General features: G+C 42.4%; 1 protein-coding gene across 3 annotated transcripts in view; it reads left to right on the top strand.

Moving 5' to 3' along the window:
- Positions 1 to 24572, top strand: part of EPM2A (EPM2A glucan phosphatase, laforin) — a 50017-nt gene extending 25445 nt beyond the window's left edge. For all 3 annotated transcript variants that reach the window (XM_045008516.1, XM_045008515.1, XM_045008518.1), the window contains exons 3-4: positions 19236 to 19477; positions 22653 to 24572. In XM_045008516.1, coding sequence (XP_044864451.1) covers positions 19236 to 19477; positions 22653 to 22927 — 517 coding nt within the window. In that variant the 3' untranslated portion in view covers positions 22928 to 24572. The remainder of the gene's footprint in view (positions 1 to 19235; positions 19478 to 22652) is intronic.
- The last annotated feature ends 848 nt before the right edge of the window (positions 24573 to 25420 follow it).

Below are 25420 nucleotides of genomic sequence, written 5' to 3'. Positions count from 1 at the left end.
TGTCAAGAGCTTGTTAAAAAGAAACTTCCTCCCTTACATCTCCTTTCCTCTCTCTTTCTTTTCCATCTGTTTCACTCTTCTTTTGGGGTGCAACACATTTTGTGAAGGCCTAAGTCTTCCTCCTCCCTGTACAAATACCTTTTATGGTTTGTACTTCTGACCCTTCCCCCGCCAAAGCGGGCTGTTCTCAAAAGCATTCTGTGCCACAGTCAAAAATGTCAAAACTGATAAACCCTTTTAAATTCCTTTGTGAGTCAGACCTGGAAGAACTGATCTGGTTGGCTTTCGCAGCCTTACATAGGTGGGGAGACAGAATGAATGTGCAATGCCTTCCTGACATTATTGCTAGGGATCCGGTAGAATGGTGTCAAGGAATCAACCATTGGTCAGAAGAGGGGTCTTGTAGCCACATAGCTGTTATGTGACTTGCAATTAAATGTGGATTCCCTCTCAGAAGTAAATACAACTTCATGGGCCTGGAGTAAGGATGAGCTTTCAGAGGTCGGTTTAGCTTTGTGCATGGAATTTGGCCACATGGATGGCAGTTATAAAGAGATTGGAGCTGAAACATACATTTTGATGGTCATTTAAACAGAATTCTTCTCATAACCAGATGGGTTCTGAGGTTCAAAATGAAATAATTTGTCATATGCAATGTTGCTGTGTCGGTCCCAGGATAATAGAGAGACAGTCGGTGAGGTAGTATTGTTTATTGGACCAACTTCTGTTGGTGAGAGAGACAAGTCTTCGAGACACAGTGAGAATAGCTGATAGTAAAGTCATTGTTCAGCTCAGCTGAACTAGAAGTGGTGGTATTAGGGGAAGGAAAAGATGCATAGGATTGTATTTAAAATAATGCTACTATTTCACAGAAGCAGCTGGCTATTTGTACAGCACCAACAGTATGCTAGGTGCTTGACAAACAGATGTAAAGGCAAGGCCTTTGCTAAAAAGAGCTTACAATCTAACCACACAATCTACAACCCCAGCAGTAGGGAATGGGCAGTAACAATGTAAAATGAGTGAACGAGGAAGTTTAGCATCCCTCCTAGTAGTTTCCTGTTTTGTTTTGTTTTGTTGTTGTTGTCTGGATTTTGTTCTGTTGTATGTATGTGAGAAAGGGAACTGGCTATCTGATTGAGTAGATTATCTAGGCTATGTCTACACTGCAGAGTTTTGTCCCCAAAAGTTATGCCACTTTAATTAAAGCATTTTAATTAAACTGCTGTTGCATGCCCACGCTATGCTCCTTGTGTCGCTGGAGCGCATCCACACTAGCAGCTCTTGCATCAACACAGAGAGCAGTGCACTGTGATAGCTATCCTACTGTGCAACTGGCCACACGGTGTTTTGGGAAGGGTTTGCAATGCCTCTTGGGGCAGGTACTGTGTCACGTGATGCAGGTTTCTCTATCCCATAGTTCCATGGGCATCCTACTAGATCTTTACAGCAACTACACAGCCACAACACTACATTACACAGCCACGCTAACGCTCTGTGAGAGTGAAGAGTTTTGTTGCCAAAAGTGGCATTGCAGTGTGTACACGTCCACTCTTTTGTCACCAAAAGCTGCCTTTTGCTGACAAAACTCTGCAGTGTAGACAAGGGCTTAGAGAGATGGTTGTGAGTGAGTCATTATGCAGGGTAGAATGATCTCCCCACTGTAAAACAGCAGTGAGCTGAGATTGGCTGGTGATGTCAAAATGGTTATTTTCCTAAATTAGCTGACAATGTGTAACATTTGCTTAAAAACATTGCTGCTGTTTGAATGGAAATTCACACAGCTGTGTTGCTGCATAAGATCTCCTTATTTCTTAAGGAAAATGGACACTGATCCCATTTCTTCAGGGGAAAAAAGCCAAGGCAAGAAGAGGAACCCTCTTGGCAAGGAAACCATAGGTCTAAACAAAGTGATTTACACTGTTTTCACCCTGTGGGCTATCAAAAGGCAACTCTTGATGGTCCAATTAATCAAATATTAGCTGAGATACCATGGTTAGAGGGAAAATTGGTTTGGGTCATTACTCTTGCAGTAATGTAGGGGGGAGGGGTAGCTCAGTGGTTTGAGCATTGGCCTGCTAAACCTAGGGTTGTGAATTCAGTCCTTGAGGGGGCCACTTAGGGATCTGGGGCAAAATCAGTACTTGGTCCTGCTAGTGGAGGCAGGGGGCTGGATTCAATGACTCTTCAGGGTCCCTTCCAGTTCTAGGAGATTGGTATATCTCCACTATTACTACTTTCCTCTTTCTTTGTTGTCTCTCTATTTTTCTTTTGATTGTTTTTTCCCATTTTACTGCCTTTTTATCCTTTAAGGTCCAAGCTGTCAGAGACAGAGTAGCATTGTGCTGCTATACAGAAGCAGTTTGCCTACATTGCCAGCTGTGAATGAAATTGACTAGGATTCCAAAATCTGAGTCATTTTCACTCACAGCCAGCACTGTGGGGAAAGTGCTTCAAGGCTAGAATGCAGCACTATTCTTTCTTGGAAACTGATCGCCCATAATCAACAAGCTGATATGATTACAAACTGACTTAGTTTTTTTCCTATGATTTTTTTGTTAGGTGTATACTGTATTTCTGAAACAAGTATCTTCTAAATTACAAAGGCCCAGATTCATAAAGGTGACATAGGTGTTGCAACACTCAGCATTGCAATGCTTAACTTTTAAGTGCCTAGAAAATGACTGGAACACAAATGGGATCTGCAAAGCCTGAATTAGGTGCCCAGACTTCCTGTAAAAAGAATGGGAAGAGATAGACACCTAAGAATCTGATCCAAAGAAGCCAGCATGCTAGATGGGGAGCCACCTAACCTAACAAACTGATGAGAGGGGTGAATCCTAAACCCTGCCCTTCTCTGCTTCCATTACAGCCAGGAGCCGCTAGCCTCCGCTGAAGTCAGCTGTGTAGGCACCTAAGCCATTTCTTGCGCACGTGCCTAACTCTATCCAAAAGAGCTCAGCAGGAAAGGAGGAGGGAACACCTGTTATTCCCCAGTTTGTAGACCATGCTGTGGCTCAAGCAGGCGATAGGTGTCTGGATGTCTTGGGGGAGGAAACAGTGTTTATGCTCAGAGGTAGAAACTTAGGCACCCACAGAATTTTTACAGCAAAAATTTAGGTGCCAAGATAAGTTTAGGCATTTACAGTGTTGGGCAGCAACTGAATGGATGGGGGAGGGGGCAGAGAGGTTGTGGATCTCAGTAGCACCTTCAACTAGGCTTTAGGCACTTAAGTCCCTTTGTGGTTCTGACCCAAAATGCCCTATATAAAATAAGCAAACATTGCTTAGCTATTGTAACTATGGAACTAGAGTAGAGAATCTCTCTAAAAACCGGTGAACTACAGTTAACCTGCAAAATTTCCCTCATGCCTTAGGAATTTATAAAACAGACAACAAAAATAGACGCAGATTTGCCACTTAAAAACCCTTGATGTTTGAAAGACGAATTCAACAAGGTTTCTCTGTGTAAAAAAGAAACCTGTTGTATTTTAACTGTAAACATAAAAGCTATTAAAAATGAAAACCTGAATATCTCCTTTAGTTTCCCTGAAGTTTAGTTTCAGAAACATTACTGTTTTATTTCCTGAGAATAAATAAATATTACAGAGTTGCTGCTATATTTTCTTGAGTTTTGTTTTATTTCTGCAGAAGAAAACAAAACAAATGAATGACTGCTGCTTTCCTAGAGAGAAGATAAAGGGCTCTAACTGAAAATCTCTCATTTTCTGCTTTAATGCTGTGCTGTGGAAAATTTCATTTCAAATTCAAGGAGTTAGGTGCGTAACTCCTATTATTGTGAAAGTCCTCAGTGAACCATGACAAAAATTGAGCAGTGTTATGCAGGTCGCCAACCTATATGAAATATGGATTTCAAATCCTTTTTATTAGTGTGGGGAAAAACACAGACCAAAAAGAGTTGCAAATTAGAATGAAATGTCTTAGGGTCCTTTTTTTATTTTATTTTTTCCTGTGGTGAGACTGCATAATTTGAATATGATTATAAGCATCCAGAGAGAAAAAAGGGAGGAAATGCAATGAAAACATGAATTTAATTTTTAATGTGGAGAAAAGTGAAATGCAAACAAGATTGTGAAAGCGATAAATGTTAGTAGTTGTAGTTCTTTTTAGGTGTGCTCTTTAAGGGTGAAACCCCTTCAAACACCCAGCCTAAGTATTTCGACTTTGAACAGGGTGTTGAGTGAGGAAGGAGGAGCAGTGAGATAGCTACATTCACCCATAGAGTCTGTTGGTGGGCTGTGGCCACAAAACAAACTCTCAATGGCTGCTGCCTCTCTGCCCTGCAGTTTTGGCCCACTGGATATGTGTATCTCTAGCCAACCCCAAAACTGGCATATTCAGAGCCTTTGTGGAAAAACACCCTACTCTCCACCAGGTAGTTGTGCAGAGTTTCCCAACATGCTGTGCCTTTGGTGCCCCTCCCTCTGTAACAGGCTTCAGAGATGTGGAAGGCCTTATGTGGACCGTTCACATTTGTGTGAATTTCACCATGAGCACAACATAGCCTATTGATATCACTACAGAAGGCTAAATCCTTTATTGCTGAACTTACCCTAACACTGAGGTGCTTCTGTGATGTCCACCTTCCTGGTTTACACATGGGGATTGAACCAGGGATCTCTAGAACTAAAAGCCTGAGTTGCTACAGTTTGAGCTACGGAGTCAAGGCACTATAGCTGTGGGCTGTAAGAGCTCATATCCTTTATGGTCAGCCCAGAGAGGCATTTTCATTGCTCTCCAGTAGGCAACATTTCCACCACAGGAGATAGAGAAAATAACAAACAAATCCAGTTTCCTTACTACACTTGTGGTGTAGGAAGTAAGGTTGTCTGTTATCCAGGGCTGAGTAACACTTTACAGCGTTACAATAATAGTGTTCGACAAAGGATCTAGAGGTACTTACATAAACTACAGTTGACCACTTTTAATACCTTTATCAAAGTGCCCACAGTTCCTATTTCAAAGCAGATGAAATCATAATCCTAGGCAACAAAGTAAATCTAAGTAAAAAGTAGTTTTAAAAATAATCAGACAACCACTCCTCCCTTCCCAGCGCTTGTTAACTTTATGCTCCCATAGAAACAAACGGCTGTAGGCCAGCTTCCTAAAAGTTCTAGTCAAACTAATTATTTCCCCTTCTTGACTTCCAAAGCTTTCTCAGGACTCCACCATATGGTTATCAGTCCTGGCTGAAGAGGACTGGACACAGTTCCTCTTGGGGTCCCTCTGCCACTGGAAAAAGCTCTACCTGTTACTGCACTTAGCCCTCTTTGAGGTTAGGACTGAGCCTCCTGCTACTGCTGGGGGAAAATTCCCTTCCCTACCACCTCTGAGAGTACACCTCACATTATCACCCTTCCTATTGCTCCAGTGCCAGAAGAGAGTCATAGATTCCAAGGCCAGAAGGGGCCATTGTGATCATCTAGTCCAGTGGCTCTCAACCTTTCCAGACTAGTGTACCCCTTTCAGGAGTCTGATTTGTCTTGTGTACCCCCCAAGTTTCACCTCACTTAACTATTTGCTTACAAAAACAGACATAAAAATACAAGTGTCACAGCGCACTATTACTGAAACATTGCTGACTTTCTCATTTTTACCATATAATTATAAAATAAATCAATTGGAATATAAATATTGTACTTACATTTCGGTGTATAGTATATAGAGCAATATAAACAAATCATTGTCTATGAAATTTCAGTTTGTACAGACTTGGCTAGTGTTTTTTATGTAACCTGTTGTAAAACTAGGTAGATATCTAGATGAGTTGATGTACCCCTGAAAGACCTCTGCATACCCCTAAGGGTTTATGTGCCCCTGGTTGAGAACCACTGATCTAGTCTGACGTCCTGTATAACACAGACCATAGAACTTCCCCAAAATAATTCTTAGAATTTCTATGGTCTGTGTTATACAGGAGCTCAGACTAGATCAGTGGTTGAGAATCCAACATGATCCTTCATAAATTGTTCCAAAAGTTAAATCACACTCTCTGTTAAGAATTTACACCTTACTTCCAGTCTGAATTTGTCTAGCGTCAACTTCTAACCATTGGATCATGTTCTATCTTTCTCTGCTAGACTGAAGAGCCCATTATTAAATATTTGTTCCTCACGTAGGTACTTACTGACAGTAATCAAGTCACTCCTTAACCTTCTCTTTGTTAAGCTAAATAGACTAAGCTCTTTAAGGGAAGAGACAGGGCTCTTCTGCTGTTGCACTGAGTGTGAGTCCTGCAGTCCTGTTAAAATTTTGGCAGTACACCGTCCCTTGTCAATACTGCTCTTCCTGGGTTTATAATTTAGCAATTGATTGGGACATTATATACAATTGAAGGGTCCTGCCATCTTGTCCCCATGATTGTGCTTTGGGGTGTAACCTTGTCTTAGAACTGTTTGGAGTTCTCACTATAGTCAGATGAGTTTTTTCAGATTTTTTCTATTAGTATTTATAAGGCCTAATGCTCCCCTCTGTAATTCTCCAGCATTTGTCTCTAGCTTTCTTAACAATTCTTACTATTCACTATGGTGTTATTTTAAAAAAATATGAATAACTAAGACATTTTAACTACAAATAAACTTGTCCAAGGGGTTGCATTTGAGTGACATTAAGTGGGCCATTTCCATCCTCTTCATATACCACACATTCTGAATATGCTTCCTCCAAAAAGCTCTAGGCTCTTCATGTCTAGTAGAGACTTTCAGTCATCTTCATATTTATATACTGGGACTAGTCTACAAAGCCAATTCTCAGCCAAAATAAGTTAATTTTCAATTACACAATTTTCATCTTCAGGGCTTGTTTCTAATGTGTACCCAATGGATCACAGCAGTAGGATTTTGGGCAGTAGGTTCACAGCTCATTATTTGGGAAGTTTAGATTGTGAAGTTAACTTAGGACACAGATGAAACAAGACATTTTCACCAGCAATGCCTTGGTCTTCTGAACTGTTTACTTAATTTTCATCCTTAGGGGCATTAACCAATTTTGTAAGGCATTTTAACTTTAAAGGTGCTAGTAGTGGCATCAGTCTCATCATTAAGCACTAATGTTAGAAATCCTGGTTCCTGATGCCAACAGATTCATGGCTCATTTCTATCTGGCTTTGTTAAGCAGCCTGTTGTACCTCACATTCATCATTATTTGTTCTAATTCAAAACAAATTTGAATGCTGGCAATGTGATGAAGACATATGTAGCAAGTAACTGTTGGCAACCAATGCACTAAGCTGTGTTCTGTAATCAGAGTATTTACATATTAATTCTCTGAAGCCAAATGAGAAACCATCTTCATGACTAGCTCCTCAGATCATTTGGCATGAGCCCACTGGACCTGATTCTTCTTTCACCCTGGCTTTTCACCAGTGACATGCCATTTCCTTCAGTGGAGCTACACCCAGTTTATACCGGTGAGAGAGAGGGAAAAATCAGGTCCCAGAGGACCAAATTCTGTTTTCTGCTGTATATAGTATGCAAACATCTCCCCAGAGTCAATGAGACCTGAGCGTGGATGCTAGAAGGTAAAATTTGACTGCAAATTTCACAGGGCTAACTTTGGACATCAACTCCTTTAAGGCACTGGAGTGTATATAAATAACCATCTGAAACACAGATTTTCTTAACTTTTATGCACAAATGCAAAATGCAGCCTCATGTAACATGGCTTACATATCAAGTGATGGGGAAGAGAACGCTTAATTTTTCAAAGTTGAGGATGGTCACATACTTAAAGCCTTGCATGACCACGCCAAGTTGTGCTAGGACATTCCCGTAACAGAAGACAGAATCAAAGTAGTTTTATTCTACTATACACCATTTTATAGGGTTGACTGCATCTCATAAGACTCTAACACCGCCTTATAAGCTATAAAGAAACTGACTAAGGGTTTTGGTTTTGTTTATTTATGTATTTATTTTACTTATTTTGTAGGGCCAAATTAATTGGGTTGACAAGCAGGAATGTCTCAATTGAATTCAGTGGGGTGTGCCCTCTGCTTTTAGAGGCTTAAAAAATATTGGGCCAGATCCTTGGGTCCAGCTGAGCTCTGATTGGGGCAGAGGAGCAAAGCTGGCTTAAATCCACCTTTTCACTTCCTCTTTCCTTGGGGTAAGCCAAGTTCAGGCTGTGATGTAAAAGAGCATAGCTACTGGGATGCTTTAATTCATGCCATCAATAACTGCCCCTTAGGGGTAATTCCATCAACCCAGAATGACTGGAGCATGCTGCACTCTGCTCATGCTTCCTTCCACATCTTATATTTGAGAGATGCATCAGGGACTGGTATAACTGAGAATCCCTAGCCACCTTGCTAGGGCAGTTTTCCATCCTTTTTGCATATTGGAGCAGGGGGCTGCCGATTTGGCCAAATTCCATTTCTGGAATTTTCTAACATTCTTCTCCTCAAATCAATATAAGTTGAGGGTGCTCTGCACCTACACGAGTTGCTTAGCACCTCAATGTCAGCATAGGCTCATGTCTGTTATCAGCACAGTATTATTTTTATATCTTAGCCTTTGTTTTCATTTGATTCCATTGTTAACTTGAGGTTGATTGGCTTAATGACTTGTTCATCTTGCAGATCAGTGAACCAGGCTCTTTGATGCCATATTTCATAAATAAATTTGTGAACACTGAATAAATAAGTGTATTAAGCATATCAACGAGTGTTCAAGGGCTTCAGAAATTTTGCAGACTGATAAACTGTGTTGTTTTGCAGTAATAAAAGCAGGTGTTTCCTTTCAGTTGCCAAGTCTGCTCCCATCTGAGAATCCCAGATAAGTAGTCCAAATTACATCTAAGAAGAAAATTTGCCAGAGCTTAATTGCTTTTCATCAGGGTGCCACAAACAATGAAAGGCGGGAAAAAAACAAACCCATTGGAACTATATTGTAGTCTATTTAATTCTCCTAAATTAAAAACCTGCAGTTGCATTCTCTACTTAAAAACCTTATAGCTTTAGTAGTAAACTAGGATGAATTTCTAATCACCAAATTATATTCCTTCTGCTTGTGGCATTAGATAAAAATAAGCTTTTGTTCTGGAGCGTAAGTAGCCTTAACAAGGTTGCTGCTATGTCATTTCAGCAGTATATGTTTTCCCCATTAATCAGCTCTTTTCCTGTGTTGGCTTTTGCTCCGATTATGGCTGTTTTATGTGTCTTTATTGATAAAATTGATGTTATCGTGCCTATTAGAGAATAGTTTTCAATGAATAAATCATACTGCTGGCAAATCCTTGTATCTTCTTCTTCTTCTTTTACTCCAGTCAGTAGTGTTTTTGCTCATGCTGTCAGTAGTTCAGTGCATCTGGCTGTTTTCACTCAATCCTATTCAAGTCAAGCCTCTCATTGTAAAACTTGATCTGACTGGTCTGCAGGCGAACTTTATCAGTAAGTCACCAGCAGAATGGGTCAGGTCTCAGAGTAAACAATTGCAGCTTTGAAAAAGCTGGGCCTCAATCTGCCAATTCTACTCCACTGTTTCATCAGATAAGGAGTTATTTTGATTTGTTTTTTTTATTTTCATGTAAAGTGTATTTAATGGAACACAGGAATTTTCATACCAGATCAGACCAGTGATCCAGATAGTCAAGTATCCTTCAGTGGCCAGTACCAGATACTTCAGCTGAAGATGAAAGGAAGGAAATATGTGGAATAACCATCACATAAGGGGATATTCTTCCTCTTAATGGTTTGTTTATGCCTGAATCATGAATGTTTATATCCTTTATATTTTTATTATATGTATAATGGGAGGATTCAGTTATATTACATAAATCTGTCTAATCTTTTTTTGAACCCTGCTAAGCTCTTGGCCTTTGGCAATGAGTTCCACAGGTTGATTATCCTGTGCACAACCACCCACCCTGCCCCAAACTTTTTCTCTGTTTTAAATGTGCTGCCTTTCAATTTCATTGGATATCCCTTTGCTTATGTGTTATGAAAGGATTAATAAGATTATCCAATTGACAGGGCTGCACAGAGGTTTAGAGGGGCCTGAGGCAAAATCTGAAACTGAGCCCCTCTTTGCCCCCCCTCCCCCAAATTACCACTGAGGAGAAGTGGAGGGGGAAGGGGAAGTTGGAGAGCAAGTTTGCGCCATATTCACCCTGCAGTGGTGGCTCAGCTCCTGTCCCAATTCCCCACTCTGGACATTTTGACCAGGTGCGCGGGGTTATTTGGGTTTGGTCTGGCTGCCCTTCCATCATGATGGAGAGACCACTGGGCCAAACCCGAGTGGCACTGTGACCCTGAACGCTAGGTTGCAGCACCACTCAAATGGAGGGCCCGGGGCAAAATGTCCCTTTTGCCCTCCCTTCCCCAGACGCTTTGCCAATTGGCCTTCTCTATTCCAGTCATTGTTTTATATACCTCTGCCATGTGCTTTCTTATTTGTCTGTATGTCGTGCTCTGTCTACCGCTAAATAGGCCTATTATTTTCTGTCTCCCCTCATATGGAAATCTTTTCATGATGCCAATCATTTTTATCTCCTATCTCTGGACCTTTTCAATTTTTCCTGTATCTTTTTAGAAATGGTATGACCAGGATTGAATGGAGGACTCCAGATGTGAGTTTACTATTAATATGTATAATGGTGTTACCATATTTTTAGTATTACTTTAAATGCAGTTATTTGTATAGTCTAATGTTGCTTTCTGACCTCCACTTGGAGTAATGTTTTCATTTTGCTGTCCACAGTGACACATTGTTTTCTTTCCTGGTTTATTTTAGTTAATTTAGAACCCACTTATATATGGGAGTAGTTCATATTACTTATTCCAAGGTGTATTACCGCCACTGTTCTGCCTATTTGTTCCGCTATGTTTGGTACCTGTGGAATTTTTAACAAACTTCTCTAGTCCTGACTATCCAGAATAATTCTCGGTTGTCTGCAGATTTTGCTCTCTCACTGTTTACCCCCATTTCTTGTGAAAAATGTTAACTGAGAGTCTTGGAGACTGAATTCCTCCATGTATCCACATAATAGGTGTAGTGCAGGCAGTGGCATTCCAAGTCAAACCACAGCACAGAGTGTTTCAGTTCTTGGTTGGAGGGAGAGGACATCTAGCTATGAGAAAGTAGGTCAGTCATCATACCCTCTCAATCAGTCTTTCTAAATCTGCTGGGTATGAGGAAATAGGTTTTGGAATAGAGCTGCAACAAATAAACAGAAGAAGAAGAAGAAGATGAGTAGTGGAAGCATAATCACTGGAATCATTTAAAACTAAGATGAATAAAGTAGGAAGTAATATATCATAGGGGATAGTCTTCATTGAGATGATCATGGACTAGACCCAGTGGATTTAGCTACACTGATGTTAATGGAGTTATTACAGATTTACAGTAGTAGAGTTACTCAGGTTATACACAGATGTAACCGAGGTCATAATCCAGCACTGTAGGTCCAAGTCATCTGTGATCTCTGAGATACTGTGCTACAATACAATTTGATGAACAGAAGTTGGTCCAATAAATAATATCAGAAGTGGAGAGTTGGCAGAGATAAGACTCCATGCATATCTAGGCACTGCAGAAGTCTGGTGTAATGCAGACTGGATTATTTGTATTGCTTTTCTTGGAATGTAAAATAAGTTTTTCTTTTGCTATAAATTTTGTATCCTTAGTCCCTCGGGAATAAAAGCCTTGAGGGAAGGCTTGGTCAACCTGAAGACTGTTTTCTTTGTTACCTCAGCTGAATCACGATGCCTTTTTATCCCTGTATATTAGTATTCCTCTTGGCATCCTCAAATTCTTATTTTGATCTTCCTTAATCCAAGTGAGGTGGTAGTGCAGTACCTGAGTGGCCAAGTGAAGTGAATTTCAAGTTTCGATGACATTAGATTACATCTTGAGTGGGCCTCAGAGGAAGAATCCACTGCTCTGTGTTCAAAATAATGAACTGACTGATCTGAATGAGATCAGCAATATAAACAAATTGCAGGTTGAGAGTGACTTTATGGCCAATTACCTGTGTGAAGTACTTTGACTCCGGCAAAGTACTGTTCCTTGACCGAAGCTGTCAGCCGTTGGTATAAGCAGACCTTCTGGGATATTGTGCCAGATAATAGATAAACCTTGAAGGCTTGAATCATTCTGTTTTCTACAAGGCCACAGATGCTGGATTGGCTGTAGGCTGCAGATGAAGATCTGGGATTGAAAGGCACAGTGGTGTGGCTCTTTGGTGGACAGTGTTTGTCAGAGGGTGGAGATGGATGGCAGGAGAGAGATCACTTGATCATTACCTGTTAGGTTCACTCCCTCTAGGGCACCTGGCATTGGCCACTGTCAGCAGACAGGATACTGGGCTGGATGGACCCAGTATGGCCGTTCTTATGTTCTTAGCTTGAAAGTGGCAATCCACTCTGCAAAAATGCATCAGGACGCTAATCTTTCACTGCTCCAGACTCAGTATGGCCTTATGGGTGAGCAAACTATTGCATATATATTGATTACATGAAATAAATATGTGGTTTCAGCTGCCATGATTTAATCAAGACTATAAAGAGTCTTGGAGGAGAATCATCCAAGCACGATATATGTTTGCATAGTTAAAAATAATTAAAGTGGAGACAGTCAGAAAAGTAACTGTACAAGTGACTTCACAAGGTTCCATGTTTGTTTTCTATGAGTGATAATTCCCTATGAGTGATAATTCCCCATTGGTTGCCTCAGTTTACAGGTCAAAAGGACGCTTTAGTCCGCATGAAGGGGATGTTAATGTTAGTCCTCACTAGTGTGTCCTGCACTTACTGGCCCATGTGGACCCTCCTGCCATCCACTAGAACAGCGGTTCTCAAACTGTGTGTCGGGACCCCAAAGTGGGTTGAGACCCTGTTTTAATGGAGTCACCAGGGCTGGTGTTAGACTTGCTGGGACCAAAGACAATGCCCGAGCCCCACCACCCGGGGCCAAAGCCAAAGCCAGAGGGCTTCAGCCCTGGGTGGCAGGGCTCAGGTTACAGGCCCCCAGCCTGGATCTGAAGCCTTTGAGCTTCGGCCCTCCAAGCCAGGGTGGTGGGACTCGGGTGGGCTCAAGCTTTGGTCTTCACTTCTGGTGTCATGTAGTAATTTTTGTTGTCAGATGGGGGTCGCGGTGCAATGAAATTTGAGAATCCCTGCACTAGAAGTTCCTTAGTATACAAAGGTAGTACTGTACTTTTTGAAACAGGACTACATTGGCATGCACTGGGGAACTTTTAGGGTCCACACAGGCCAGTCAGTGCACAACAGGCTAGTGCAGACTAACACCTCTCTGGTGTGGCCTGAAGCAATGTGTAGAGGAGCCCTTAGATGCTGGTCCCTAAGTGACTTGCCCAAAGTCACACAGGGTGTCTGTGTCTGAGATGGGATTTAAGCATGTCTTCTGAGTCCCTATGTAGTGTTTTAGTCTTAGCCCTTGTCCACACTACAAAATTAAGTTGACTTTATCTAATTCGACCTTGAACCCCCGAATTAATGAAGTCAATTGTGATGTCCTGCGACCCACAAGACTCCAGGGTTAAAAATATTTCCTGGCTCTTGGAGAGAATGGATCCACCACTCGCCTGTCTCCCATTCTCCTCCTCCTCCTCTTCCTCATCCACCACGTCATCCTCCTTGTTGTCCCTAGACTCACACACCTGTGAGCTGTCCATGTTGCTTGTGGGGGTCACCCCCAAGAATCGCATGCAGCTCATTGTAGAACTGGTACATGTGGGGTTCAGCACCAGAACGACTGTTCGCCTCCCTTGCCTTCTGGTACGCTTGGCAAAGTTCTTTTATTTTCACACAGCACTGCTGTGTGTTCCTCGTATAGCCCTTCTCCCCCATTCCCCGAGCGATCTTTGAATAGATGTCATCATTTCTTCTGGTGGATTGGAGCATTTCTTCTGCTGCTCTGCCTGCACAGACTCTTCTCCCCACACAGCGATGAGACCCACCACCTCTTGTGCAGACCAGGCTGGAGCATATTTGGGGCATCTAGGCTCCATGATCAGCTGTGCTCAAGCTGGCATGCTCCCAATGCTGGTCAAACAGGAAATGGGAAATCAGAAATTCCCGGGGCTTTAGCAGGGGAAGGGCTATTTTCTGTTTACCTGGCTGCAATGTTGAGAATGATCTCCAGAATGGTCACATATGAGCATTGTGGGACACCACCTGGAGGCCAATTAAGTTGAATTACACAATGCTGCGCCTGTACTACCTTGCAGTCGGCCCATGAAAATCAAACTAAGCGCTGCAGAGGTGGATTACAGAAGTCAACATCAGAGGTAACTTAGGTCGACGTAAAGGACATGATAGTGTAGACGCATACATTAACAGGTCGACTTAAGGTAGCTTCCTTCAACCTAACTCTGTAGTGTAGACCAGGCCTTAGTGAAACACAGTGCACAGATACACTGAGTAAGAAAGGGCCATTTTTACACTGAGAGACAAGATGGGTGGGGTAATATCTTTTATTGGACCTTCTTCTGTTGGTGAAAGAGCTGAGACACAGAGCTTGTCTCTTTCACCTATGGGAGTTGATCCAATAAAAGGTATTACCTCTCCTACCTGGTCTCGCTAATGTCCTGGGACCAACACAGCTACAACAATATGGCAAACAACATTTTTGCATTGACATATTCTACCTATAATTCCACTTTAAAAAACCAGTGTGTCATACTTTTTTAGGAAGAGAAAGAGATTAATGGTCGAAATGATCTTATATTTACATATCCCCTTTAATCTGTAAATGTTTTTCAAACTATATGGAAGGGTTACTTAATCTACCATTGAAAAGTAATCACTTCTGGAGCTGGAAGGCAGCAACTGTTGAGCAGCTCAAAGCTGAAAATGAGGAGGTCACTCACCACCGGTACTAACCCAGTCCAAACCTGCTTCCCTAGTGAAATAAAGTGGCAACTTCCAGAAGGAAACAAGTTCATTATTTTTAAAAAAAGGCATACTTTTTGGTAAGGGAAGTGAAACTGTGAAAGGATCATTCCTAGCATTACAATTCTTTAACTTCCATTATCTATCATACAGTGAAACCGTTGTGAGGAATATCTGGGATGAATATATAGAATACAATTACTGAACTGTTCATCAATTTCTGCAGATTGTATTTGAACTAAAACCCTCTTTTAAGTGAAGAGAAAATAAAGGAATGAACTTGATAAAGCTGAAAGAAAGCCCAGGCACCAAAGAATGAAATAATCATAATTAGATCTCTTAAATAAATTGACTAAATAAACAAATCTACTTGGTGTCACTGTGCACTGCACGTTATCTATAATGAATGCCGTCCTGATAAAAGAACAATTAAACCCAATTAAGTAATACATGCACTGTATACCAAGGCTTTATAGCCATTACTGATAAACAGACGAGGGAAGACCAGAAGCCAAATCCTGATCCTATTGACTTCAGTGGCAAAACTCCTGGAGCTGGTCTCAAGAAACCAGTTCATAAGAGTCATCTGGTCTAAATCCAGGCAGGTGACCGCCCTAGTCTTCACTCTGCTCTGTGTACTGCCATTTTCCTCCATTCCATTGAATGGAAATATGGTGATGTTCAATGGTAAAGCCACCAGATGATTCACTAATTGTGAACTCAGGTACAATAGGGACTCTAGAAGGTCCAAAAGTTCTGGTGGACAGTCTCAAAGCACCTGATAGATAATCTGGATATAGAATATGTTGCACCCACAGATTTTCATCTGCATGTATGCTGGATAAGCGTAGGAAACGATTTCTAAGGTAGTGTTTTCTCTGTAGCCCAATTTTATATTGAATTATTGGTCAAAGGCAGGGGTGGGCAAACTTTTTGGGCCGAGGGCCACATCTGGGGAAATAGGATGCAGGGCTGGGGCAGGGGGTTGGGGTGCAGGAGGGAGTGTGGGATGTCGGAGGGGATGCAGTGTGAAGGAAGGGGCTCAGGGCAAGGGATTGGGGCAGAGGAGGGGTGCAGAGTATATGAGAGGGCTCAGGGAAGGGGGTTGTGGTGCAGGAGGGGGCTCAGGGAAGGGGTGCAGGAGGGGTCCAGGGTGCGATGGGGGCTCAGGGCGGGGGTTGGGGTGTACAGGGGTGCAGGATGCATCAGGGAGCTCATGGCAGGGGGTTGGGGTGCAGGAGGGGTGTGGGGTGTACGAGGGGGCTTAGGGTAGAGAGTTGGGGGGCGGGGTACAGGAGGAGTTTGGGCTCCAGCCCTGCTTACCTCAAGTGGCTCTGGGGTGGCTCCCTGCATGCCTGCCCTGTCCGCAGCCCTGTGCCACTCCAGGAAGCACTGCAGCCCATGGGGGAGAGAGGGCAGAGGGCTCTGTGTGCACTGCCCTTGCCGTGCTTCCCCATTCCCGGCCAATGGGAGCTGCGCTGGGGGGGGGTGCCTTGAGGCAAGGGGGTGTGCCTTGAAGGGGGTGTGCCTTGAAGCCCTGTGTCCCCCTGCCCAGGGGCCTCAGGGATGTGGTGCCGGTGGCGCTGCGTGCCGGATCCAAAGCCCCAAGGGGCCAGCTCTGGCCTGTGGGCTGTAGTTTATCCACCCCTGGTCTAAGGACTCTAGTCCCTCCTGGTTAAATCATCTGCTAGAATCTACACTTCTGTCCCCTGGAAGAGATGATAACTCTGTACATTAGTTGATTCCCAAATCATAAAACATTGGGGGTTTATTTTATGAATGTACTGAACTCTCAGGAAAACTGTGAAGAAAAATACCAGATGCTCTTGTCCTCAGAGAACACATTTGTCTTCTTATCACATACCATGAATCGCTGTGGCCAAGGGGCACTCAGTGCAGCTCGGTATAGGGAGAGGAGTCACAAAGGTGGCATTAAGGCACCATTTTGCTCTCCCAATCATGGGGTCATCCAGGCACTGATCTAGTCCTCAGTGAAAATTAGCTGCTTCAATTTATACTGACAACCAAGGCCCCTAAGGGGCCATGATGATAGTGGCAGATCTCAAATGTGTAAGCAAGTCCTGACTAGGTCCCCTTTTCTATACAATATCCCTTATGCAAGTGGAAGGTGGGGTGGTGTAGCAGTGACTACGGTGGGTGTATGTAGTTTTAGAAATGAAGGAACTGTAATCCTGACCATCCCATTTCAACTCTTTCCTCCTCCACCCCAGACACCTTGGAAATGTAAAGTATGAAGAACAGGCACTAGAACAAGAGAAGTGACAAGTGAGATGAGTTTTCTGTGGTGTAAATGCTAGTTTCCCATTCCCAGAGCTAACATGTTAAAGCTTGATTACCATCGAGAGTACTTCCACTGCATCATCTACCACTGAGGGGAAGCAAAGCCATCACATTGTAGGCCAGGGCATTTATATGGAGCACTTTAACTGTCTCCCTAATGCTGAATCAAATGAACTGTGTCTATCCAAACAAGCTCACACACATAGTGACCTGGGAGAAACTGCTATCATAAGTTAAACTGACAATCCTCAAGATACAACTTCTGCCTAATAAATGTGTCCCAATGAACCATTTTTATTAGTTCTTTATAAACTGGGGAGATGTAGCCCTGCTGTAAATACAGAATTTTAAAATCACACTCTTCATCTTCATATTAAGAGAGGTGCCTTGATTGTATCCTCTTCAAGGCAGGGACTGTGTGTTCCCATATGTTTAATGGGTGCCTAGCATATTGTGGGTGCTAGTGGAATACAGTTATAAAGAATACAAACCGACGACACTGAATTCAGCTTTCTAGCAATCCTACAGTAGTAGTCTGCACGCTATAATCATTATCAAAGGCCCATTTGCAGAGCCTTTACTCCTATTAGTGACCATTTATTCCTGGGGGTAGCACCATCAAATTTAAGGGGGGGTATTCACATGAGAATTTAATGAGACTACTCGTGAATATATGCTCGTTTGGGGGAGCAAGGACTCCACAGTCTGGCCCCAAATGATTAGAATTTGCAAAAAGCTGTGGGCTGTACATCATTGGCCTATTTCATTTTTGAAGCACTCATGTGACAGTTGCTGTCTTGGCCAACACACTGGGGATGAAAACAGAGCAGAAAGCATGCGTGGCTACAGCTTGAACTAAAGGGCCCAGGCTCTTTAGGTGGGTGCCGTAACAATTCATATCCTCTGTGGATTGGTGCAAAGTGGGACTTGTAACACACACCACGAGTGGGCTACACTTACTTTCATCATAGGTTGGAAGGAGTCATGGAAGCTGATGCCATATTTTTTTTGCTGTGAATAACCAAGGGCCTGATTTGCAAAATTACATGTGCAATTGTGTGCCTATTTTGTGTCTGTGGTTACTGTACCTACCTATGCAAATAGGATATTTGTATGTGCCAGAGACCAGGTAAGTGTGTAGCTGGTGATTTAAACATGTAAATATTAGGAATGCAATCACATTAATTGCATGTGCAAATTAGGCACCCACTTCTGTGCTTTAGTTTGTTTATGTACCAAAGCTTGCTAAGGCATATAATAGTTTTTATGATCATTAGAGATGGGAAAACCACAGAAGGTTTGAAGGTTTGGTTTGGCTAAGTACCAAAAGGTGTGGCTGTTTATACAAATTCTCCGATCCTCTTGAGTTTTCTCACAGAATTTCTGGTTCTTCCAGCTTCCAAGGAGCCCAAACTAGTTCACATTTCTGTAGCTGGTTCTGGCTGGACTCCAGAATTGCAGAGGCATGTGGGGAAGAAGTAATCCAAACTCTTTTGATTACCACAGAAAATATGGCTTAGGCTGGTGGTGGCTTAACCTGATCTGATTTTCCCGCTGCGATGGCAGTAGCTATAAAACAACAATAGTTATATGGCTTACAGTTTGTTACTGTCACATTCCACATTTGAATTGTGTGAGCCTATTGGGTTTCTTTCTACATAGAGATTGTGTGAGTCTTCTGGGTTTCCTTATTGTCATCAATGCTGCTAGTAAGATTCAGCTGCAGGATTGAATGACTGGTGTCTTTGGGACCTGTGCTACTAATTAGGCCATGGTTTTGCTAGAGCTCCAGTCTACACAGGTGAAGTGAATTTGGCTGCATGGGCTGGGTTTAGAGTTTGGTTCTTAAAATACAACATTATGGGTTAAATTGTAATAAAAGAAGAAGCTTTTTATCACCTGACACAAAATGGGTGTGTTTAACAACGTATTTCACATGCTGCCCAGGTTTTGAATTGGAATGCCTTATAAACTGACAGAAAATGTGAGTTTTGTGCAGGGGTGGGGAGTTCCTTTGCTGAAAGTGCTTAATGAGCTATGCTACATTTTTTTTCAATGCCAGGATTCTGCCAAACATCTGGCTGGGAAGTTGCCCTCGGCAAGTGGAGCATGTAACCATCAAGCTAAAACACGAACTGGGTATTACAGCTGTAATGAACTTCCAGACTGAGTGGGATGTTGTTCAGAATTCCTGTGGCTGCAACCGCTATCCAGAACCCATGAGCCCAGAGGTCCTTATGAAACTATATAAAGAGGAAGGTCTTGCTTATGTCTGGATGCCAACCCCAGACATGAGCACTGAAGGTAATATTCAAACCTGTCTTACAACTGGATAAGTAATAAGAAAACCTTTCAATGACATGATTACATTGCTTTAGTCTTGTTTTTTTTCTGAATAGCTTCTGTTTATTATTAGTGTGATAGTAATTGGAACTTTGTTGTGTTATTCCTAATGAATTCTGTACACTTTGTCATATGCAGAGAGGTCATCCAAACAATTTCTGATACATATCTTCCGCTCTCGGTATATCCCCATCCCCTCCAAAAATTGGTGACTGCTTGAAAACCTTTTCTTTCAGCACTTAGTGCGAATGCAAATTCATCAGGTTGATGACCATTGGCTTGCACATCAAGACTCTGAAATTGCCCTAACTGCTGGTTTTAACCAAAGAGGCAGTGCTAGGTAACCTACTCCCTTAGTACACCACTCTCTCTTTGCAGTCGTGTGCCAGCCTATTGAGCCACTGTATTGTCACATACAATAATTTGTAATCATATAGGATATGCATAGCACGCCAATTTGTAACATAAATTAGGATATGTTATTTGGCTGTTACAATCCTTGGTTCCTTGATAAAAATAGATTAAGTGATAAGAAACCATGTATAAGCAGGAGGTTGGAAAACTTGAGTGGTTTGCCACACTAGAAAATATACAGGATAATTTTTAATACAGAGAAACATTGGTGTCACAGACAGAGAACTGTCATGTCAGTTATATGCACCAAGAGAGGCAGGAGACTTGAAAGAAAAATGAAATCAAGAATATGGATTGGCTAGGTGTTAATGCTCAGCTATGCCATGGGAAAAAGTGAGGGTTTGAGTCTTGTAGTCTCACTCCTTGGACTGATAGGGGCTGGGAGTTCTCAACCCTTGAGGGGAAAAGATTTCATATTGTTTAACCATGTGCTATGGACAATTAAAGGGCAATGTTGATGAATTTTAAAGGAAATCCCATCTAGTCCTCCATGCCTAAAGACCTAGTGACCCTCAACACAGAGCTATGGGAGGTGGCAGCATATGCACATAGTTGAAGAAAATGGGTCATGAGAACCTCATGGTTCCAGCAGTACCAATTCCATGCCCCCTCATCCCCCCACTGCACACAAACACTCCAATTTGTCAGTAGGAGTTTTGCCATTTATAGGCCCTAAAAACATAAATAGAGAGAGGTGTGTGATTAGGAGGATTTCTTTGTTACTTAATGTTCAGAATTGAGCATGATATGAAAGGTATGTCAGTGCTCTACACAGAATGTTCCAGTAGACTGCTAATGTACTAATCATAGACCCATTTTCTTCAGCTATGTGCATATGCAAAATACACTCTACCCAGCTATAACGCTGTCCTCGGGAGCCAAAAAATCTTACCACATTATAGGTGAAACTGAGTTATTTCGAACTTGCTTTGATCCACCGGAAGGCGCAGCCCCAGCCCCCGGAGCACTGCTTTACCACGTTATATCCAAATTCGTGTTATATCGGGTCGCGTTATATCGGGGTAGAGGTGTATAGCATTTTCACAGGAGAGACTTGTGAATGCTGCTAATTTTGCACATTTCTAAAATTGGGACAGAGACATGGGTTTATGGAGATGCTTTTGTCCCCATCATTTTGGATAAAATGTGAAGTGTATTTTCCATATTCTTATTTTAAATTGGAAATATAAGAATACAGTTATGGTTCAATTAAAAGTTGATTTTTTGGAGGGAGGAAACAGTGTTCAGATTAAATACTATACAGCATCCATATCTGAACTGATGACAAACACCATCTTTGTTTTGGCAATGAATTCATTTAATACCTTAATTAGATGAATTTAAAGTATATTTCATCTAAAGTAATCATACTATTACATAAATCAAGTTAGTACCTATTTTCCTTATGACTCTATGGTGGACCGATTCTGCCTCTAAATTGGTTGAAACATTTATACTTCTCATATAAGTTGTTATTTTTTTATTATTCTTTGAGTGAGACAAGAAATGAAAGGGAATCTGGATGGCTTCTCAAACACTGTATGACAAAAGCATTTCACTTCTGGCTCTACTGTTTTAACATAATCTATGATGGTCTGTGAAATAAAATTGGTGGCCTCAACTCAGTCTGTATTGGACAGTGGGCCATATAAAAGTAACCGATGGTGGTTCTCAACCAGCGGTATGTGTATCTCTGTGGGTATGCAGAGGTCTTCCAGGGGGTACTCAACTCATCTAGATCAGTGTTTCTCAACCGGGGGGTTGCAACCCCCAGGGGGTCATGGGACAGGTTTAGGGGTTTTTGCAAGGGCAGGGCCAGCGTTAGGAGGGTGGCAAGCAAGGCAATTGCCTGGAGTCCCCTGCCACAGGGGACCCCTGCAAAGCTAAGTTACATGCATCAGCCCAGGGTGGTGGGCCTCAGGCTTCAGACAAGGCTCACAAATGAAAAACAGGCGCAAGTATCACACTGAAATGTACATACAATATTTATATTCCAATCAATTTATTTTATAATTATATGGTAAAAATGAGAAAGTAAGCAATTTTTCAGTAATAGTGTGTTGTGCCGCTTCTGTATTTTTGTCTGATTTTGTAAGGAAGTAGTTTTTAAGTGAGGTGAAACTTGGAGGTACACAAGACAAATCAGACTCCTGAAAGGGGTACAGTAGTCTGGAAAGATTGAGAATCACTAATTTATTAAACACGTTTTACTGCAGATCACCATTTGTTGCCAAAGAAGGTCCTGGGTCCAAGTTATATGGACTTTTGTATTACCTGGACCTATTACTTAGCAAAATGTGAGGGTTGAAGATCATTTGGGAAAACGGACACTATAGTTTCACATGTAGGCCATGATTTTCAACAGAGATTGGTGATTTTGGGTGCCCAACCAGATGGGGCCTGATTTTTAGGAAGTGCTTCACATCCACCCTTTTAAAATCAAACCTCTGTAAGGCATCTCAGTGTGGACACCCAAAATCACTAGTCACTTTTGGAAATCTTAGGCCTAGCCTGTGCAAAAGGGTACTTAATTTCTGACAGTGCAGAAAACCTATGTAGACATTCATATTCTCCTACCAGAGAAAGAAGAGAAACTAGCTTTAATAGATTTCTCTTTGCCTGCCACTATGATTTCACAGTACAGCAGAATAGAGAAATATATTGTTAACAGTGATCCTCCCTTTCCTGTGTTCATGGGAATGTGCCCTGTTTTTAATCCTAGGAAGAATACAGATGTTGCCTCAGGCTGTCTGTCTCCTGCACGGGCTGCTAGAGAATGGACACATCGTCTACGTACATTGCAATGCTGGTGTTGGCAGGTCTACAGCCGCAGTCTGTGGTTGGTTAAAGTATGTGATGGGATGGAACCTAAGGAAAGTGCAGTACTTCGTGGCCTCCAGGAGACCTGCTGTCTACATAGATGAGGAAGCTCTGGCTCGTGCTGAAGATGATTTCTATCAGAAATTTGGCCCTCTTCGCTACTCATGCAAACCTTAGTGGTAGGAAAGCTGATTGGAGGAGGGGAGAGCTTCCTTGCAGTGTTGCCAACCCCAAGCATTCAAAATTCATCGTCAGACCACCCAAATTCATATGTGTGAGTGAGAGAGTGTGTGAAAAATCATGAGATTTAAAAACAATAATTAGTTTAGTCTCTTTTTATTTGCCTTCTGTTTTTTAGCCTTTGGGGTCCTTGTTTTCAAACTTTTCTCTGCAACCAGGTGGGTTAGGAACTTACTTTGCAAAAGAAAAGCTGAGATTCTCATGTACTCATGTGACTCCAGGAGCTGGGACAAATATCACAAGATACAACCATGTGAGATGGCAAGACTGTGGTAGGAAGAAGGTGGAGCAATGCGGAAGGGTTACGTAAAGAAATAAAAGTCAACGGTGTAGGGGTTTTGTTTTTTTCTGGCTTGGGTAGTCAGGGTTGTTTGGCCATTTCAGGTAGAGCCTACTGTTTTGCTGTGTTTATAAAGATGTTTCTAATGAAATGGTCTGACTGAGAAAAAGAAGAAGGAAATTGATTTATGCAGTTGTGTTTCTGTAACAAATAGCAAGCTAAATTCAGTTCATTAGGCAAGAGTTGCCCTTTCTCTCTTGTTTAGGTTTATAGTTAATGTGATTTAGTAAAATGTACTGCTGTACTTTGTTATGGTGCTGAGGGTATTGTAGATGCTGTGCAGAAAGGTGGGGAAAAGTTCCACTTATGCATATTTAATCTACTGCAAGGCAGAACTCCAGGTTTATTAGATTATCCTAGATTGTAAGATTTCTGGGGCAGGGACTGTTTTTGTTTTCCTCGTCTGTACAGTGCCTAACACAGAGCCACAATCCTTGATTAGGGCCTCTTGGTGCTACCACAAGATACATAACAATAAAGAAAATGGAGTTAAAGCAGAAGATATGGGAGGTGGCCTGGTGAGCCTATATGCAGGCTGTGCTGCCCAATTTAGAGTCCAAGGTGCAGTGTCCATCTCATTCCCCTACTTGGTGTTGCCTGGAAGTTCTGCAATAGCAGCTGTCTCTTGCTCCTGTGGAAGACAGGTGCTTCCACTGCTGCTCAGACGTCGCTGTCCCGTTAGCTAAACTAGGAAGGGCATCACTAGCCTCCAGAGTCCAAACAAGCCCCACTCAGCCAAAAATAGGTGCTGCAACTCATGACCTCGAGGGGAGGAAGTGGAGAAATTCCTCCACTAAGGGTCTGATTGGGTGGGAGAGTTGCTTGTTAAGGATACAAAAATTAAAAAGCTAATTTCTCGAGGCAGGTGGCTGAACTAAATCCCTTTTCCAGTTATTTTTAGAAAAATGATTTGTCTATATAGAGATTTATTCCATGATAAAGAGCTGTTAAGAGATATATGATCTTAATTATAAGAAAATCCTACTACTGGAGACTTGTTAGCAATCTCCCTGTTACAATGTGCTGGGCACTGTTCATGGAGAATGTCCATCATAATATATTTTGCTTTATCTTTGACCCCTTAGATGCCCTCTGATGTGAAGAAGCCACTGGAAGTTATTTTAAATGTATGTATTTGATCATCACTTTATTTCTGATTTCTGTTTTGAAATAATGTATGTCACCAGTTAGAAACTGGATGAAACTATAGCTCAATGTTAAATAAAAGCCTTATGACACTTCCATAAGTGGGTGTTTTCTCACGTGTTTTGCTCACATTTGTTAGTTGTACTTAAGAGCGGACAGTAGCCATTAGAACCATAATTGTTTGTTTCTAGTCTCCCACAGTCTGACTGGAACAAGAACAGGTTTTGTATCTGTGTGCCTGACCTTGTGAACTAAAGGGTATTGATGATGCCCATCGTATTCATGGAGCACATGAGTATGTCAAAATGCAACTCAGCTAGGGACATACGCTTAAGGTTAGAATGTGACTTTAGGCACAGTCCTGAGCAAGCAGTGGTGCCCTGGGGAGACTCTGCGTGGGAGTAACTCACACCTGACTCCTGATTCCTCCTCTTCTTCCTGTTTGCTCTTAGGAGGTAGTTATTTACCACTGGCCTATACCAGCAGTAAGTTACACCCTACCCATGCTGGCTTAGCTATGGTGTCTGGTGAGTAAGGGAAGTGGGTCAATTCTTTGCTGCTCCCCAACTCATTCTCTGCCTCTTGCTGACCACAAACTCTGGGGAGGGAGGGAGCAGGCAAGTCGCCCTGCTTCCTACTATGTGCCTGGCCCCAAGATCTGGGTAGCCAGGGGTGAAAGTAACTTAAAGGCCTTATCGGTACTCTGGAGTCCTGAGGAGGGAGCGGGGCCTCAACCGAAAGAGGCGTGACCTCTACGGGAAGAGGTGGGGCCTTTAAATACCTGGCTGCTTTAAATCAGGATTTAAAGGGCCTGGGGCTGGGGCTGTGGTAGCAGCAGCTGGGAGCTCCAGACCCTTTAAGTCATCCCTGGAGCCCTGGGGAGGTGGCGGTGGGGCTCTGGCAGCTATTGGGCCAGGGCGGTAGTGGCTGTTGCAGCCCCGGAC

This window comes from Mauremys mutica, chromosome 3, assembly GCF_020497125.1.
Source record: "Mauremys mutica isolate MM-2020 ecotype Southern chromosome 3, ASM2049712v1, whole genome shotgun sequence".
Lineage (NCBI taxonomy): Eukaryota > Metazoa > Chordata > Testudines > Geoemydidae > Mauremys > Mauremys mutica.
The sequence above is the reverse complement of the archived record's forward strand: the minus strand, read 5'-3'. Positions and strand labels throughout refer to the sequence as shown.